The 16,652-nt window shown below is 42.1% G+C and overlaps 1 protein-coding gene across 1 annotated transcript in view; it reads left to right on the forward strand.

Annotated features, from left to right (window-relative positions):
• Positions 1-16,652, forward strand: part of LOC144781550 (reticulon-3-like) — a 121,460-nt gene that overhangs the window by 62,744 nt on the left and 42,064 nt on the right. Inside the window, exons 3-5 of the mRNA XM_078660454.1 lie at positions 2,113-2,320; positions 2,654-2,792; positions 4,021-4,090. Coding sequence (XP_078516580.1) covers positions 2,113-2,320; positions 2,654-2,792; positions 4,021-4,090 — 417 coding nt within the window. The remainder of the gene's footprint in view (positions 1-2,112; positions 2,321-2,653; positions 2,793-4,020; positions 4,091-16,652) is intronic.

Consider the following 16,652-nt stretch of genomic DNA (forward strand, 5'->3'; position numbering starts at 1 on the left):
ATTTAGGTAAATCTGAGCTATCGTAACCAATAACTTAGAAAGAATGACCTTCTGTTTAGATTTTGAATTATTTTATGTCCTTGGATAAGGAAAAGAGGAACCTGCACATGTGAAGTCTGGGTTGAGTGCACTTTCCAAACTAGGCACCTGTTTATAAATGGAAATAGGCTCATCTGGATAGCCATGAATTTGTTTTCTTAGGTCTGCAAACAGCATAATATTAATTTGTAGTTGCGTTTATATAGCGCTTACTACCCCTAACGAGGCTGTGAAGTACAGTAATGCAAGTAGCAGGCTACTCCGGAAATCAAGGTTAGTGGTTTTGTCCTGTGGTTATTCCTAATTACTGTGATTAGTCGAGTGCTCAACAAAAAAATTACAAGTATTTACCGGAGTTAATTTGTGATAGTTTATATTAATATCATATGGGTGTTAACATTAGTAAGGGCTAGGTGGCTTCAGGTGAATGGTTTGTGAGCTAGATATTCTGGCGGGGATTAGATAGTGTTGGGTTGTGAACCCACAAATTGGGTACACTTGTTTGTTAACCCCTTCTGCGCTCATGACGAGCTGAGCTCGTCATGAGTTGTGCCGCTTGCACGCTCATGACGAGCTCATCTCGTCATGTAACGCGGCTTTTTGAAAACCGCGCAGCGCAAAAATAGCGGCCGCACGCATGCGGTTAATGAGAGACTGCAATCAAGCACGGTTGAGGAGGTATATTTAAGCTTCAGCCTGAGAGATACTAAGCAGTTGGCTCCCAAGTATATGCTGCCAGAGGCAGCTGTCACAAATTATTTGCACCGTTTGAGCAGTCAGACATGTGCGCACATAATAAAATGTGTAAGTTAAGCTAAAGCAAAACATTAACAGGAATCTTATTAAAGTATGAATACATTCTCACAGTGCTGAGGAAAGGTGCGGTATTAACATCTTCTGTTTGTCATCCTTTCTTACCCATCAGATCCTTCTGTTCTTGAAAACAAAGAGGAAGCTAACTAGAGTAAACTGTTGCTGACTCCGACACCTGACAGGTGGATTCCTAATAAATCTGACCATCTCGCCTAACCTAGTTACCCTCCAATATATGACCATTTAGGCCTGTAGTTCAAAACCGAATGCCTCGCCTAGAAAGATTTGAAACGACACACCTGCATGGTTTATTTAAACTCACAATCTTGGGTAGTTCTGGTAACCTCTAGAGAATGAATATCCGTGCCCTCTAGTCCTCTCTAAAAAAAAAAAAACTGAGTTTTCAGAGTAGGATCTGGTATGGACCTTTTATATACCGCAATTCTGTCGTTGGCCATTTTATAAATATGCTCCTCTGTAAAGATTTTTTTTTTTTTTTAAAGTTAGTTAAAGCATTGCCTTACAGAATAGACCTTCCTACCTTTTTGTAATGGTTCAACACCGATAACTAGAGCTCTGAATTTAATTAAGTCATCTAATTAGAAACTTTTTTTATTATATGCTGTATATATTTTTCATCATATCAAAATTGATACCTTGTGCTTTTGTATACTTGAATTTATGCTTCTCTATATGCATATATGTAGTTAACCTTGCTCCAACCCCCTTTCTAGACAAGTTTGTGCTCTTCGAACATGATAAATAATAAGATGTAATGAGGATAATGTACTCAATTTGCAGACCCATCCTGTACATTTTTAGAACTTAAAACAGTAATTTATTATAATAAAAGCGAATCTGGTGCTGCTTAACTGTTGAAACCAATGTTAAGTTACTCATGCTACCAAACTGGCACATATCTATTTTTTCCTGGTTTTGAAGTTGTGACCTATACCAATCTGGCATATTCTTTGATTGTCGTACTTTCTATGCTCTAGAACATTTTATTTCGGTTTGTGAGCCACTTTACTTTTATAAATCATAATTCCACTGCACAATTCAATCGCTGCTCCCCATTCATGCTTTTTGCCTAACCCAATCAACTTTGTATTTTTATATTTTTCTGCTGGTTTGTGTGATCATGCATGGCTGGCGTCTTCCGCTGCCCAATCTCATTTCATTATTTCTCTTCAGAATGCCCATTTGCCTTCTATCACTTGCACCAAAGTGTAACATTAACCATTTTCTTTTACTCCTCAGTACGTGATCTGGTCTTTTGGAGAGATGTCAAAAAGTCTGGTGTTGTCTTTGGCACAAGCCTCGTTATGCTGCTGTCGTTGGCAGCGTTCAGCATCATAAGTGTGGTAGCATACCTTATCCTGGCGTTACTCTCAGTCACCATTAGCTTCCGTGTGTACCGATCTGTCATCCAGGCTGTGCAGAAGTCAGAAGAGGGACATCCATTCAGGTAAGGTCCTTCATCCTGTCTTATTTGCCTGTGGCTCATTTACATTTTTTTGCAAGGTCTTGTAATTAACAGATCTGCTTAATCTGTATCTGTTTGTTTTCCGATATAATTTTTTATCTATTGTGATGAATCAAGTGATCTACATTTCATAATTTTCCAGTTGCTACTGTAGGTATTTCCTTCCCAACGTGTACACATGCCCACCTTTTCCTTTCTGAAGGAAAAAATGTTTTTACAAAAGGTTTAAAAAAATGTTGTAGTCTGTCCTCTGTTTTTAGTGGCTTCCTCTGTGCACTTTTCTTACCATTGTTTTGTGTCTCGAATTCTTTTCAGACCCTGGCTGGATGTGGACATCACTGTGTCCTCGGAGGCCTTCCATAACTACATGAACACAAGCCTTGTGTATGTGAACAAAGCCCTCAAGAAGGTCATCCGCCTCTTTCTGGTTGAAGATCTTGTAGATTCTTTAAAGGTCGGTGAAGAAGCTATATTGTTATGGCATCCCGCCTTGATCCGTGTTTGTTCAACATTGATTCTTGTGCAGCTTTGTATTTAAATCTGTGTAGTATGTGGTGGTGATACTCCTGTTCCCAATTTGATGGTTACTGGAATACCCCCACGGTTTGAAACCTGGGGTATTTCATCAATTTACACAATTAGATCTCCTGCAGTCAGTCGCTCCTTTTTTTATACACACCTTGTAATGGTTCAGAATGTCTGTTTATTTAATGTACGTGGAAGTGACCTGGAGACCAAATATGTAGCTGGCGTTGTTTACAATATTTAAAGTTTAACCTTTATTCATGGCTAAGCTATTAAACCATTACATTAATGGATTGGTCTGAAACTTCCGTAACACGGGGTCAATATTTCTACTGAATGTCTGTAAAAGTTGAATGCCCTAGATAAATATGGATTCGGGTCCACAATCTTTTTTTGAAATTGCTTTGAAAAAGTGTAATGATGATACTGTAGGTGTTCATCAATTTGAAAGCCCCACTGTCGAATATTTCTATATAATGTATGTTGCTTGTGAGCAAGGTCCTCTAATGGATCTGAGAAAACGGAACAAAAGGCTTGGAACTTCATCCTAGAATTTCCTTTTGAGTGAGCTTGATGGTGTGGTCACCAGCAAAGATGTCTTCATTACATGCATTGGAGATATGTCTGCACTTGGTCAGGTGAAGATTCTAGGATGAATACTTAATATACTTATTATACATACTTAACATATGGACGTTCTCGTGCCATTTGTGTAAACAAAAACTCTACAACAATGAGGTACAGCCATCCTCACTTATGTTCAGCTTCCGGTGTTCTGGTCTTCAAAGAAAGCAGTTGAAGCTTTCATTATGAACCACACCTTTTTGGAAAAAGGAGGGATGGGGAGTTGAATGATGTCATTTATGTTGAGTCTTGATTATTTTGCTCTGGTCCTTATGAGAATTTTGAAGTGACAATATCTGATTTGAACAGTGTTACAGCATGCTAAAACCATATTTATTTCTTGTACTGTACCCAGCCATATTGACATGAACTGCCATGGAGTTGCAGACTCCTTGTAAACCAGGAAATGACCCACCACTGCAGTCTACCGTCCTTTGTAATGTGTATTTGTTGTTGCTAGTAGCACAGTTGAACATAGGCTACACTGTTTTGTATTGTAGCCACTTACCTGTGTCTTTTGTTTCATCCCATAGTTGGCTGTCCTTATGTGGCTTATGACATACATAGGTGCTGTCTTCAATGGAATTACTCTCCTTATTCTCGGTAAGTGACTGAGAAATGGCACTTAAACACTTCCATTTGAATTTTCAGATTGCACCCTTGATACCTTTGTGTGGGTTTTAAGTGAGGTGCAACATTACATAAACGTTAGTACAACGAAACCAGAAGTCACATGCTGTGCATCATTTTGAGATTTATTGATTGATCTCAGAATGCTGTCCATGATGTAGGTGTCCACAATACATAGACTGGCTTAAAATGATTCACAATTGTAGACCCAGTGCCTACAATTCCAGTACAATGCCCCCTCTCCCTCCTCTCCCATATTCGTATTTGTGGGTTTTTATGACCCATGGCCAGGAAGCATCAAAGGTATCAGCATGCCAGTGTATGGTCAAGACGTTTGGTAAATAAGGTCTTCACACAGGTGATTTTCCTATTTTTAACCTTTCTCTGACTTGCATGACTGGGTCAAAATGCCTTTTAATTCTTGGCTGTAGTGAATTTGAGACTTGAGCCATAGGTCGCGCGAGATGCAGATTTAGAGACTCCTTGTTTGCTTCTACCACAGTCTTGAAGGCATAATAGATGTGGAAGTTAAGCTAAGAGGAAATGACCCCCCCCCCCCCCCCCCCTGCCCCCGAAATAAGACACAGAGCCTTGAGTTGATAAGTTTTCTTCCCTATGTTTAGTGAGAACGTCAGCCCAGATCACACTGTCCATTGAGAACCCCAAGCACAGGACCCTTAAGACAAGTAACACAGGAAAAAATTGACCCATTTTTCAAAAGAGTGAACGTTTCAATTATGCTACTGGACGTAGGGCATTCACCAGTTGTAATGTGTTGAGGCTCAAACTTAGCCCCTCGACCTCTAGTCAAAGGGGGTTCTGCAACTACAAAAACTTACATTTACATCCTGTGTCGAAATCGACCTGGTGCTTAGTTTAAAAGAGCAAATTTAACCTGATTTCAGGCTCCGCACCAGGAAATATACAGCCATGCGGGTTTGTTTAGGGAAACTGGGATTCATTTGGCTGAGGCATTAAATACAGAACTAAATTGCATGAATTATCTAGAAAATGCCCAAAGAGGAATCTTCTGGAGAGCAGCACCTTTTTATTGGCCATGCTACAGTATCCATTACAGTGAGGTGCGACAAACTTGTGAATATATAGATCAGAATATTCTGGACAAACATAGGCTTATTGGGTAGTCTCAACTACATAATGATAATCCTGACTGAGCAAAACTCTTTAGTTTTGTGTGTTGAACATAGGTCTGACCTTTTTAAGACTGCTGTACCCCTGATATTCCTTCCCAACCTAACATTCTTTTTCCGCTATTGGTTTTGAAAGGAAGGAACTTGTTGTGCACCAGGTCCAGATTCACCAGAGTTGATGAGGTCTGATCCCAGAACCAGTAGAAAAGATCCCACTCGACAGAGGACAGCCAATGCATCTGAGGAAAACCTGTTTTCTTAAGAGCTTCGATCTCTGTGGTGTCACAGAATATACTTTTTAGAAGTTATGGTGATTCCTGGGTCTCCACTGTGTATTCAGTCTTATCACATGGAAAGCACCTCATTTACATGTACCCAGAGTCTCTAAAAACGAGCTCATACTGAATGGTCACAGCCTCTGTAATCTGTCTACCAAAGGATCATAAGTGCAAGACTGGCGCCGATTCTGAAATTGAGCAGAGCAACGCTAGGGCCCAGGAAAATGTGTGTAGGTTGACTACATGCAAACTTTCAGTTGAAGAGGGCTAAGACACTTTGTAGGGTTCAGATGCGGCACAATAACAAATCCATGATCTGGACATTGAAGATACAACTCCAACAGACATTAATGTTGTCTAAACACCACTGGAAAAAATAATTTTTATGCTGCAAAAGAAACAAATGCCTCCTGTCTTTGTTGCTGAAAATTACAGACCTATGGCCAAACCAGTGCTATTGAAGATATTGACAAACCAGTAGAGACAACACACAGCTCAAAATCAAAAGCTACTGATGTGCTGAAGAAGCCTAAACTGTCTGGTCTTAAAAGAATCAAAGTGGAAGAAAAGTTAGAGGCAGAAAAGCCAGCTTCTCTGCAGTACTGAAGGCCATGAAGACCATCCATGATAAAAGCTGGTTTCAGGTTACCAAATGAAAGGAATGTTGCGAAACTGAAGTGACAGCCCTTAGACAAAAAATAAGGTATTATATATGAATAATGACTTCATTCGTCATTCCATGAAGGACTGACCTGAACGCCTTAGAGGTATAGCTAGAAGGGGGGGGGGGGGAGGTGAGGGAGACGGGACACAGGATCCATATAAAAAGAAATGGACATATTGACGCCATTCCCTCCAGATGATACTTTCATTTAACACACTATAATCTGAAGCACAACAGTTACATTGTACAACTGGAGGAAGAGGTGGAAGAGGCATGCTGTCTGTTAAGAACTGCACGTTTATTTCAGTGTAAAAACATCTAGCTTCTTATGGAGCCAAGTGCCATTTACCACAGGTTAAGGAGCTTTTCAAGGAACTAGCCATTTGGGAACACATTACTACAGTTGGAGTGGAGAAATATAGATCCTTTCCACTGGATCCCACACATACCATAGTACACGAAGATCCAGTTACAGTAATAGTAATGCCAGCCAGAAAGAGGGGAGGTAATGTAGCTGTAATTATACCCAGACTACAGAAAGATGCTGGATGCAGTGGTATAGAAAATTGAGTGTTCTGTGATGACCAGACGTAGAATAGCAAACTTTGCTGCTCTTTCAGGATATGGCCATCAACCAGGAGACCAGATAGGTCTAATCTAACACCTCCCCAAATATTTTCAAAAGGGGCAAAAAGTGTGTAGCCTAGGAGGGGGAAATCCTATCCAACCTGTACTTAAAATCCTTTCTAGATTATGCAATATCGACAGGAGACCGTATACTGGCATTCTTTGAAGGAATCGTATTTCAGGTTTTAAGATGATTGCAGAAGTGAACCAGTTGCAAATAATGACTGGTCTTCAGGTAAAAAGTCCAGAAGCTTGACAGAGCATATGACTACTGTTCACAGGAGAACCTTGTGTTGTGAAATACATAATCCTAGAGTGGAAAATTGGAAATGCATGACCTTTTTTTCCCCTGAAAACAGACAAAATCGTCACAGGTTGAGAGTACATCACATGTTTCCTGTCCGTGACGAGAGCTGCCAACATGCCACATTTGAGGGAAAGGACGAAGTCAAACCTTCATATAAGGTGCCCTAGGTAAACCACTGTATTGTCCCTCCCCTGAAACATTCACCAACTGTTGTGGTAGAATTCTTGCTTTTTCTCGCAGGCTGGAGAGCAATCACAACGGACCAGTGGGTTTTTAGGTCGAGCCTAGAGCAGCGCAAGCGCTGCGCTCTGCCAAGACTTTTAGTAAGGGCTTCAGAAAAGGCTACCACTGTGGCCTAGAGCTTGCGTGCATGTGCGCGGGAACGCGCTTATGAGCAGAGGCGCCATATGGCTTTCCTCTCTCATCATGGGTTACAGGCCCTGGCTGTTCTCTCCTCCCTCTGCTTTCCATTCTCCTTATCTCCAAAGTTGAAAAAAAAACAGCGCGGACCCTCTCCAGCCTGCTCTTCCCCTCTCGACCCCTACCTTTGGACAGGGAGGAGGGTAACTGCTCCTGTTTGCAAGCCTCACCACTATTCATGCCATGGAAGTTTGTCAATAGGGCATGAACAGCACATTTAATTTCTTGAAAACAAGTGTTCCTGTCTCCCTTTCTAGTCTGGGCTGCTCGCTCCTCTGGCCCTCACCTCTAGGCTTCAAGGTCGGAGTCTGCCAGCAGCTTCGCTCTGCAGCTCTTCTCTCCTCCTTCTCCCCCTCCCCAGGGAGGCTGGGTCCATTGCAAGCTTCTCAACCAGCAGCCACTTTACCCTTAATACGTAGTGCTTACCCGCTCTGTCCTAAAATTGATCATACGGTTCAAAGCTCGCCGTGCTTACCCCCCTGCCCCCGCTCGGTCCTAACACTGATCATCCGGTTCAAAGCTCACCGTGCTTGCCCCCCTGCCCCCACTCTGTCCTAACACTCATCAGGTTCAAAGCTTGCTGTGATTATCCCCCTGCCCCCTCCTCTGTCCTAACACTTATCAGGTTCAAAGTTCGCTGTGCTTACCCCTTGGCCCCCCGCTCTGTCCTAACACTTATCAGGTTCTTAGCTCGTAGTTATGCAGCACAATATCCTTGATGCAACAACAACTGTTGCAAGGCTAAACAATTATAAGCTCCCAAAAGCGAGACCTATTGGCTATGCCAATGCTTGTTATAGACTGTGAACATGTATATTGCCTAGTTCTAAAGAAGGGAAAACAGAACGGTGTATACCTAATAAAGAACATGTACAACACTCGAGCTGTGTTGAAGTACAAGGAGGGTCGGTGTAGGAAGCTCTAGAAACTGTACTGCTTTCATTAAAAAGAGCGGAAAAAAGCAAGGGCAAACTCTCAATCTACTTTTACTGAAACCAGATCTAACTCTGAGACTAATACTGGACCTCTGATTACTAAACCTCTTTTTAAAGGCCGAAAAGATCGAACTAATGACCCTGCAAGACATTTGAGACTACCTAGCAACTATCTACTTGAAAGTTGCCTATTTTCATATGCCAGGGAATCTCTATCACTGCATCACTTAATTACTGCAAGTGGGTATGGTCTGTACTGGTGGAGAAAAGTTATCTATCCAAGTTTTACCCTGTGTTAGAAAATGTTCACTCTACAAGTGCTCTCAAAATCTCTTGTGATAGTAGCTGTCCAAGTTAGGTGGAAGAGGTCCTATGTATACCTGCATCATTGTCTGAGAGAGGAAGTTTGTGCAGTGCCATAAGAGCATCAACACATTGATCCAATTGTTACCCAAATTGGGATTTAATATCAAAAGAAAATAATCTCCGGTGCCAGCTCAGCAGAAATTTTTCCAGACCCGTCTACCCATTAGTACTTATAAAGACAAGAATTCTGTCATTGCAGGAATATATTAGTCTGTGGAAGATGTCAGTCTCTGACTGAGAACTGTGATGAAGGCAAAAAAAACAATGGACTGGAATGTGAGCCGAATAATTGAAATAGTCCTCAAATCCTTTTTTTGTACTCCTCTGTGCGATGTCTTAATTGCAATGAGTGCGATTTGAGGCACATGGTCACTATGTCTCAGAAGGAAGCTATATTTTATTGACTAGGTTGAAATCGGTCTGGGTTGCTTGTGTTCCCAGTCAAAGGCGTTCTGACCTAACCATTCTGGCTGCATTGTTCAGTTAGCTCGGGATCAGGGCTGCGTACCATGTAATTACCAGTGGCTGAGATTCAACTCATAAACATTTTAGAACTCTGTACTAAACATCATCACAACTGTAGAACTCCACTAGCAGGACAGCTAAACCTGCAAGCAGATGGATTAAGGGCAGAGGCGGCATCTCTCACTAGGGGCCTCCATCGCAAGAATGTTTTAGGAAATTTCCAAAGAAAAGGGAACACTAAACCGGGTTGCAAAGGCAGAAAATGCTAAATAATGACTTTGCATCGATATATAATCAACCACTCAAATGGCAACAGACTATCTGCTATGATGCAGGACCAATATTCTCGAATACATGAAGATAAATTGGCAAAGAGTTAACCCAAACTTCACCTCCAGAAATGAAATCTGACATCTGTGAATCAACCCATCCAACTAAAAGGGCCCAGCAAACACTGAATGTTAGGAAGCCCATAATATATTCGAGACAGGCTACAAATAAAATTATAAAGAATCTACGTTTGTGACATGCACTACAATCCATGGAGTAGCCAGTAACCAAAGCATCTAGAGCCACAAGGATGTTACAGACAATTCAAATATGCCATTAAATGGAAGGAAAACATTAAAGAAGAGCAACCCTAGCATATCTTGGTTGTTTTTCTGAAAGACTAATGCACAGCTGCAATATAGTCTTTCACATTGTCGGACATTTTTCTGGACATTCAGACAGGAAATCGGGCACTGATGGAGTAATCTGTTTAAGGCCTGTATATAGCAACCCCCCCCCCCCATCTTGCATTAAAGATAAATGGAAAGAAACACAAAATCAGTGGAAAACTTGTGAATCAGGAAAGGTTCAAACAGTATTAGAAAATAGTTACATACTTGTAGCGATGGGTTTGCAGAGTGGAACTCTTCCAGTCTGAAATGCAATCCTCCCAACTCACTGGTCAATGAGGAGGAGTGGCAGTGGATACCTAAATAAATATAAAAGCAGAATTCCGGAACAAACTAAAACTATAATCATAGAAAAAAATGTGAAGATGCTCGGGATGCACATTAGTTTTGTGAGTATATGCTCAGTGTTGGACTCTGGTAGACGCTCAAAAAGAAACCAGCATTGGCAAAGCCAATAGGCCTGTCCTTGTGACCTATTGGCTTTGCACAATATTGTTGGCACTGTGCGGCATTGCCGAAAAAAAGAAGAGGCATATGATGCCTCTGCTGGCTGAGTTATTGTGTTGGTTCATCAATGTGTGATGACTTGTACGTTGCCTCAAGTGCACGCCTACGAAATGACGCATGCAAAAACAATTGATGGACAGAATGCAGAACAATGTCATACATTATCCCCAAGACAGAGATCTGGGCCTAAATCCATCGTTTTTTTGCTCGCCATTCCAGTTTGAACCCAGTCTTGACCCTGTGCCCCATGGGAACAGTCCAGCCCGAATTTCCAAGCCATGTCCTCCCTGGACTGGAAACAAGCATCCTAGGACTGGTTTCGGGCTTTCAGCCCTCATCAGCTAGTATAGCTTAATTCCAGTGGCATGGAGAGCACGAGACTCACGTCTGAGGATACCCGTCCCACGCGGGGTGACAAATGCAAAAACAGTTGATTGACAGAATGCAGAACAATGTCATACATTATCCCCAAGACGGAGATCTGGGCCTAAATCCATCGTTTTTTTGCTCACCATGCCATTCTAGTTTGAACCCAGCCATATGCAAATCACTTGACCCTGTGCCCCATGGGAACAGTCCAGCCCGAACTGCCAAGCCAGGTCTTCCCTGGACTGGAACAAGCGTCCTAGGGCTGGTTTCGGGCTTTCAGCCCTCATCTGCCAGGATAGCTTGATTCCAGTGACTGATGACGGCTGATCAGCCAGAAACTGGTCCCAGGATGCTTGTTTCCGGTCCAGGGAAGACATGGCTGGACTGTTGTTATGAGGCACAGGGTCAGACTGATTTGCATATGGCCATGTCTGAACTGGGGGGGGTGGAGTGAGCTAAAGAATGATGATGGATTTGAACCCAGATCAGTTGACTGGGGGTGAGTGTTTGATTTGGTCCAACGCTACGTCCATCATCCCCTTGGTATTGCTACGAAATGACGATAGCAACCTTATCTTTTTTTTCTTCTCCTTTTTATTGATCTACGGTAGCAAGCAAGCGCTATTTACGTAGGGAAATAAAAAAAATATATATATAGATATATGGAGTAGCCAAGCAGCTCATAATATTGTAATCTAATTTATATAGCGCTTACTCCCCCTGACGAGGCAGCAAAGTGCTTATACGGCTTGTAGCACGCTACTCCATAACTCATACATGATTAGTGGGGAATTAGTATAGTGAAAATATGAAAGTAATTTGAGTGGTGGGTCTGTTCGTCAGTTATTTGGATTGAGAAGGATAGTGGAGGCATAGAGGGGAAAAAGTTTTGCATTTGTATAGCGCTTGCTACCTGTGGGGTGTTGAAACTCTTTTTCGGCGAGTAGCATGCTACTCCGGAACCCATAAAGGATTAGTGGTCAATTAGTACAGTGAAATATGAAATTAATTTGAGTGGTGGACATGTTGGTGTTATTTGTATTTAAAAGGATAGTGGAGGGATAGAAAGGAAGGATTTAGGTTTTGTTTTGGAGTTAATAGCATAGGAGACTGGGGATGAATAAAAGGGAGGTGGAGGGGGGAGAGGCAGTAACCTGGGCTTCCAAAAAATGAAAATTAAAAAATATAGTTAAATGATCATCAGGAATGGGGCAAAATGAAGGAGCGGGTGGATGGCAGCTAAAAGGGAAGCAAAAGGTGGGTTGTGGATATTGGGATAGTAAACCGCACACGAGAGAAAAAGCAAACGCATCCACTCTTGGAGATTTTAATCAAAAACAAAGCAGTAGTTTTCTAAATGCGAGCAGTAGAATAAATGTCTGCCAATCCGAAGGATGGTAAAGAGACTATGATCTGCGGTGAGGGCCAACCACAAGAGGAGGATGGCAAGCCATCACATAGCAGCAAATGACTAACAAGGCCATTCAACTGAAACCCCTGTAAGTTTTTGGTATGGTCTGCTGTAGGCTTTTGTCCACAGATTGCTAAAAGGTGTCTGGTAAGCGAGACCCACTAGAAATATTTTCAGCCCCAACCACTAAATGTGGAATAATGCAAGGCATGCAAATCTAAAAGGGTTCTATCCTAAAAACCATTCAGCGAACTACTTTCTTGGATTACAGAGAATAGGCAGAAAGCTCGTTTTTTTCTACTGGTGCAACACCTTAGAAGCCACAACTATCTTTCTCCTCATGTTATGGGACTAGTTTTAGATTTGAGCTTGAAGGTCACCACTACACCTCCCATCAAAAAAACATTTGCCCAGAGCTTGCCATTTAAGCTGTCTCTGTTGCTCTTTAGGCAAGGAATCTGACTGCATCTCTAAACTACAACACGTGATGTCTTCTCTAGAGCCAGTCTGAATCAGAATGATTTAATTAGTCATGAACAATAATGTGAGCAGTATCATGAAGTGCTCACCAGCCTGCTTAAGTCTGTCATTTACGCCAAAACTATTGTCAACACAAGGTTATTGGGTATCGCAGTCGGCATCAAACACCCTGGAGCCACACATAACAAACTTTGCTAATGATGCATGCCACCTGGTAAAACTACTGAAATCGATGATTATATACCTGCTGAAGATCTGAAGCAGGAAGTGCAAGCATTAGTTATGATTAGCATAATTTGGACCCTAGTGTTCGAAAGCCTGCAAGCAATCAGGAAAGCTCCTCTGAAAACTTACCCATAAAGCTACTACAATATTTATTTCTGACACTAAAATACAGACTCATTACACCAATTCTGATTAAACTCTTATAACGAACTCTCCAAGCATGCAACTTAAATAAGAAACATAATATTTTAGAGAAATGCATACATCTCTGTAGTACTGATCATTTCTTATGAAATCTAAACGATGCAACAAGATTTAAACTTTCTTCCTATCCTGCTGTGGTTTTGCTCTCAAGCCATGGAACACCATTCACTATTGAATTAAGGCTGGGCTCCTTCCTTGTGTTAACAATCTGACTAAACAGTAAAAAAAATGTACACCTGACACAAAAAATTCTGATCCGCCACTGAATATAATGTGAACCTGAACGTAAACTAATCTGCTGTTGCAGTAGCCGACTATCTTGTTGACTTGTTTCCTATTGGGCATGTTACACAATCAAAAAGATTGCCCCCTTTCATCATTTCATTAAGTGCTTTTCCCCTACGAAACTGAATAAATAATTGTGTGCCTACAAACCAAAAGTACAAGAGGCATAGTCATTTTACTACTTGTTCTGAAAGGGGGAATAATGTGGTAAAAGATTTTTTTTTTTATATATTTGGGGAAGAAAGGCGTATAGAATTGTAGCACCATACTGGATTATTCACATCTGAGTAATTTCTGGCAGTTGTGGGCCACAGACATAAAGATGCACAGTCCCTTTTCCAAGAATTACCTTGCATTTCAAAGGTCAGTAATAAATCAGTCTTATTTATTGATTTCTTGAGTAAAAATATTTGAAGTAATAAATATTAGAGGACTTCTACACAGCAATTATGCAAATAAATGCCTAAACCGCATATTCCTTGAAATTCATGCATTACGCCCTGGGTTATCTCATTGGTCCTACAGACACTAAAAAGAAACAATAGCTTTGCAATCAGTAGCAGCGGGTCACGTTAACCACACATTCAGTCAAATTTGGAGAAAAAAAGTTATTTGATCTAATTCTACACCAGACTGCTAATGGATCTTAAACCACTGAACCAAATCCAAATATCAGAGGGCACCTTTATTTCGGCGGTACACAAATCTCGGTCCAGGCTGGGCTACTGGCTTCTCTCTGAGTTAATGGCATTTTGGGTAACCAGTGTCGGGTATATGCCGCAAATACTCTCGGACCATGCCCCTATAGCACTGGACATCAATATTCTGACTAGGTATAGTCAGCCATTTCAGTGGCGCCTCCAACAGTCCTCCCTTCTAGATCCTATATTTAAGGAAGGTGTACACCAGGCTATTGAAGAGAACATAGGCACCATAGAGGACGCGGGCACGCTCTGGGAATCCTTTAAGGCGACTATTAGAGGGACTTGCATTGGGCTACAGGCCAGGGTATTAGTCATGACTGTCTCATATGAAACCTATCGAGATGGAGATAATGTGTCATGAGCGTGAATACGCTACCACGTTGAACTTACATAGGCTGGCAGAGATCAGGCCGCGAGTGACTGAATATAACGAGACAACTGAGCAAGAAATACAACACATGTCAGTCACCCATTTTTTTGCCATTGTGATGGATCCCTTGGCCTGTGTTGTGCAACAGAAGTGCACAAGAGCTGCGCTGCAATTTAGCCAACGTTCCCTGATAATCTCCATGTATGCAGACAACATGGTTTTATATATACAAAATCCAGAGGATAATTTACATGCGCTTCTCCAGGAATACATTAAATATGAACATCTGTTGAGGGTAAGAATCAACGGGGGTAAATCTTCTTTCTTCCCACTTACACTGGGCAAATCGCAGTTCCAAATGGAATATCCTCTTGACTGAGTGATGGAGCCTGTAAGGTATTAAGGGGTCTGGGTGCACGCCGATCCGGAGACAGTGCTGAGAGAGAACTATGGCAAAGCTCTATCCACCACAGAAGACCAAGTGAATAGATGGATAGGCCTACCCCTTTCCCTCACAGATAGAATAGCCGTAATAAAAATGGTCACCCTTCCCCGGTACCTGTTCCTCTTCACTAATGCCCCCATCAATTTAACAAAGGCTTTTTCTCGCAGCTCCCTTCGATTTTGATACCGTTGGTCTGGGCAGACAAGAAATCCAGTTGTAGCTGGGAAACTCTGACTAGGCCTTATTCGAAAGGGGAGGGGGGGTTCGCAACACCTGATTTATATATGTAGTACTTATGTGCACAGGCGCAATTCACACACTACTGTTTTTTCCCTCCTCCATTCATTCCACATGTGGCGGTGGAAGAGGATGATATGGCTCCTGACCGATTAGTGGCACTGTCTCTAAGACAAAGTCCAATTACCCTTTCAGGGACATGTGCCTGGCGGACTGCATGGCGCGGGATGGCGAGACCTGCAGGCAGACAACTTGTATACGCCCCGGCTCTCAAATAGTGCACCATCCTAAACCCTTGGTTACTCAGGAAAAAAGGACGCTGGAAATTTTGGCGGGACACGGCTTAGTCACCATGGGAGATGTATTTCCGGAAAGTACTTTCATTCTGATGGAGGAATTGAAAGACACCCCCCCACCCCCCTCCCACTGTGAGTTAATGTCAGTTTTCACGTATTATAGACTGCGAGAGGCACTCAAGGTTTTTAATGACAGACACCCCACCGAACCGGTTACATTAAGCCCCTTACAAACACTATTGGCACGCTCATCACTGGGTAAGTTGACTGTACAACACATTGCAATCTGACACTGCACCCATTTCCAGTCCGGCACGAGAGCGTTGGGAACAGGCATTGGGTGACACCCTTAGCGAGGAGGAATGGGAGTTCAGCAGCTTCATTACCAGACGCCTGACCGCTAACTTTAATCTACGCATAATACACTTTAAATACTTACAACAACTGTACTACACGCCACTTCAATTGCACAGGTACGGACTGAGATGGCTAACTGTAAACTATGTGGGACGCAGGAGGCCGATTTCCATCACCTTGTTTTGGATTGCTCTAAAGTCCCCGAATTTTGGACGTTTGTTACACAAGCTTCAACAATCCTGGTGCTGGAGAAGGTGTACTGCTCCCCTCGGTGCTGTTTGTTAGGACTGATGAAACACTTAAAAACAAAGAATAGGAGACTGATGAGTGCAATATTACCAGCCAGGAGGAAAGTGGCTCAAACATGGGATAGTAAATGTTCACCGAAATTCGAAACCTGGATAAGACTTGGTGTTCTGCAGAGACCAATTGGCGTGCTATGCCGAAGAACTCCCAGTGCCATCTAGGCCAAAATATGGTTGGTCGTCTCTAACTGCCTATTTATTGTCTAATTCTCAAGGTGTCACAAGAGGTCTGAATTCACCCGAGAATGTTAATGATGTACTGCACGATACTGTGGGTTCATGCATAGAACTGATGTACAAAGATATAATGTAAGATAATTAATCTGTTGTCACACGGGCGGAGGGGGGGGGGAAATATTGCGTGTCATACGCATAAGTTGAAGGTCTGTTTTGAAATGCAAAAATAAACTAAAAACACCGCTCCAATACCTTGCAATTGCTTTTCAT

The sequence above is a fragment of the Lissotriton helveticus genome, chromosome 9, assembly GCF_964261635.1.
Source record: "Lissotriton helveticus chromosome 9, aLisHel1.1, whole genome shotgun sequence".
Taxonomy (NCBI): domain Eukaryota; kingdom Metazoa; phylum Chordata; class Amphibia; order Caudata; family Salamandridae; genus Lissotriton; species Lissotriton helveticus.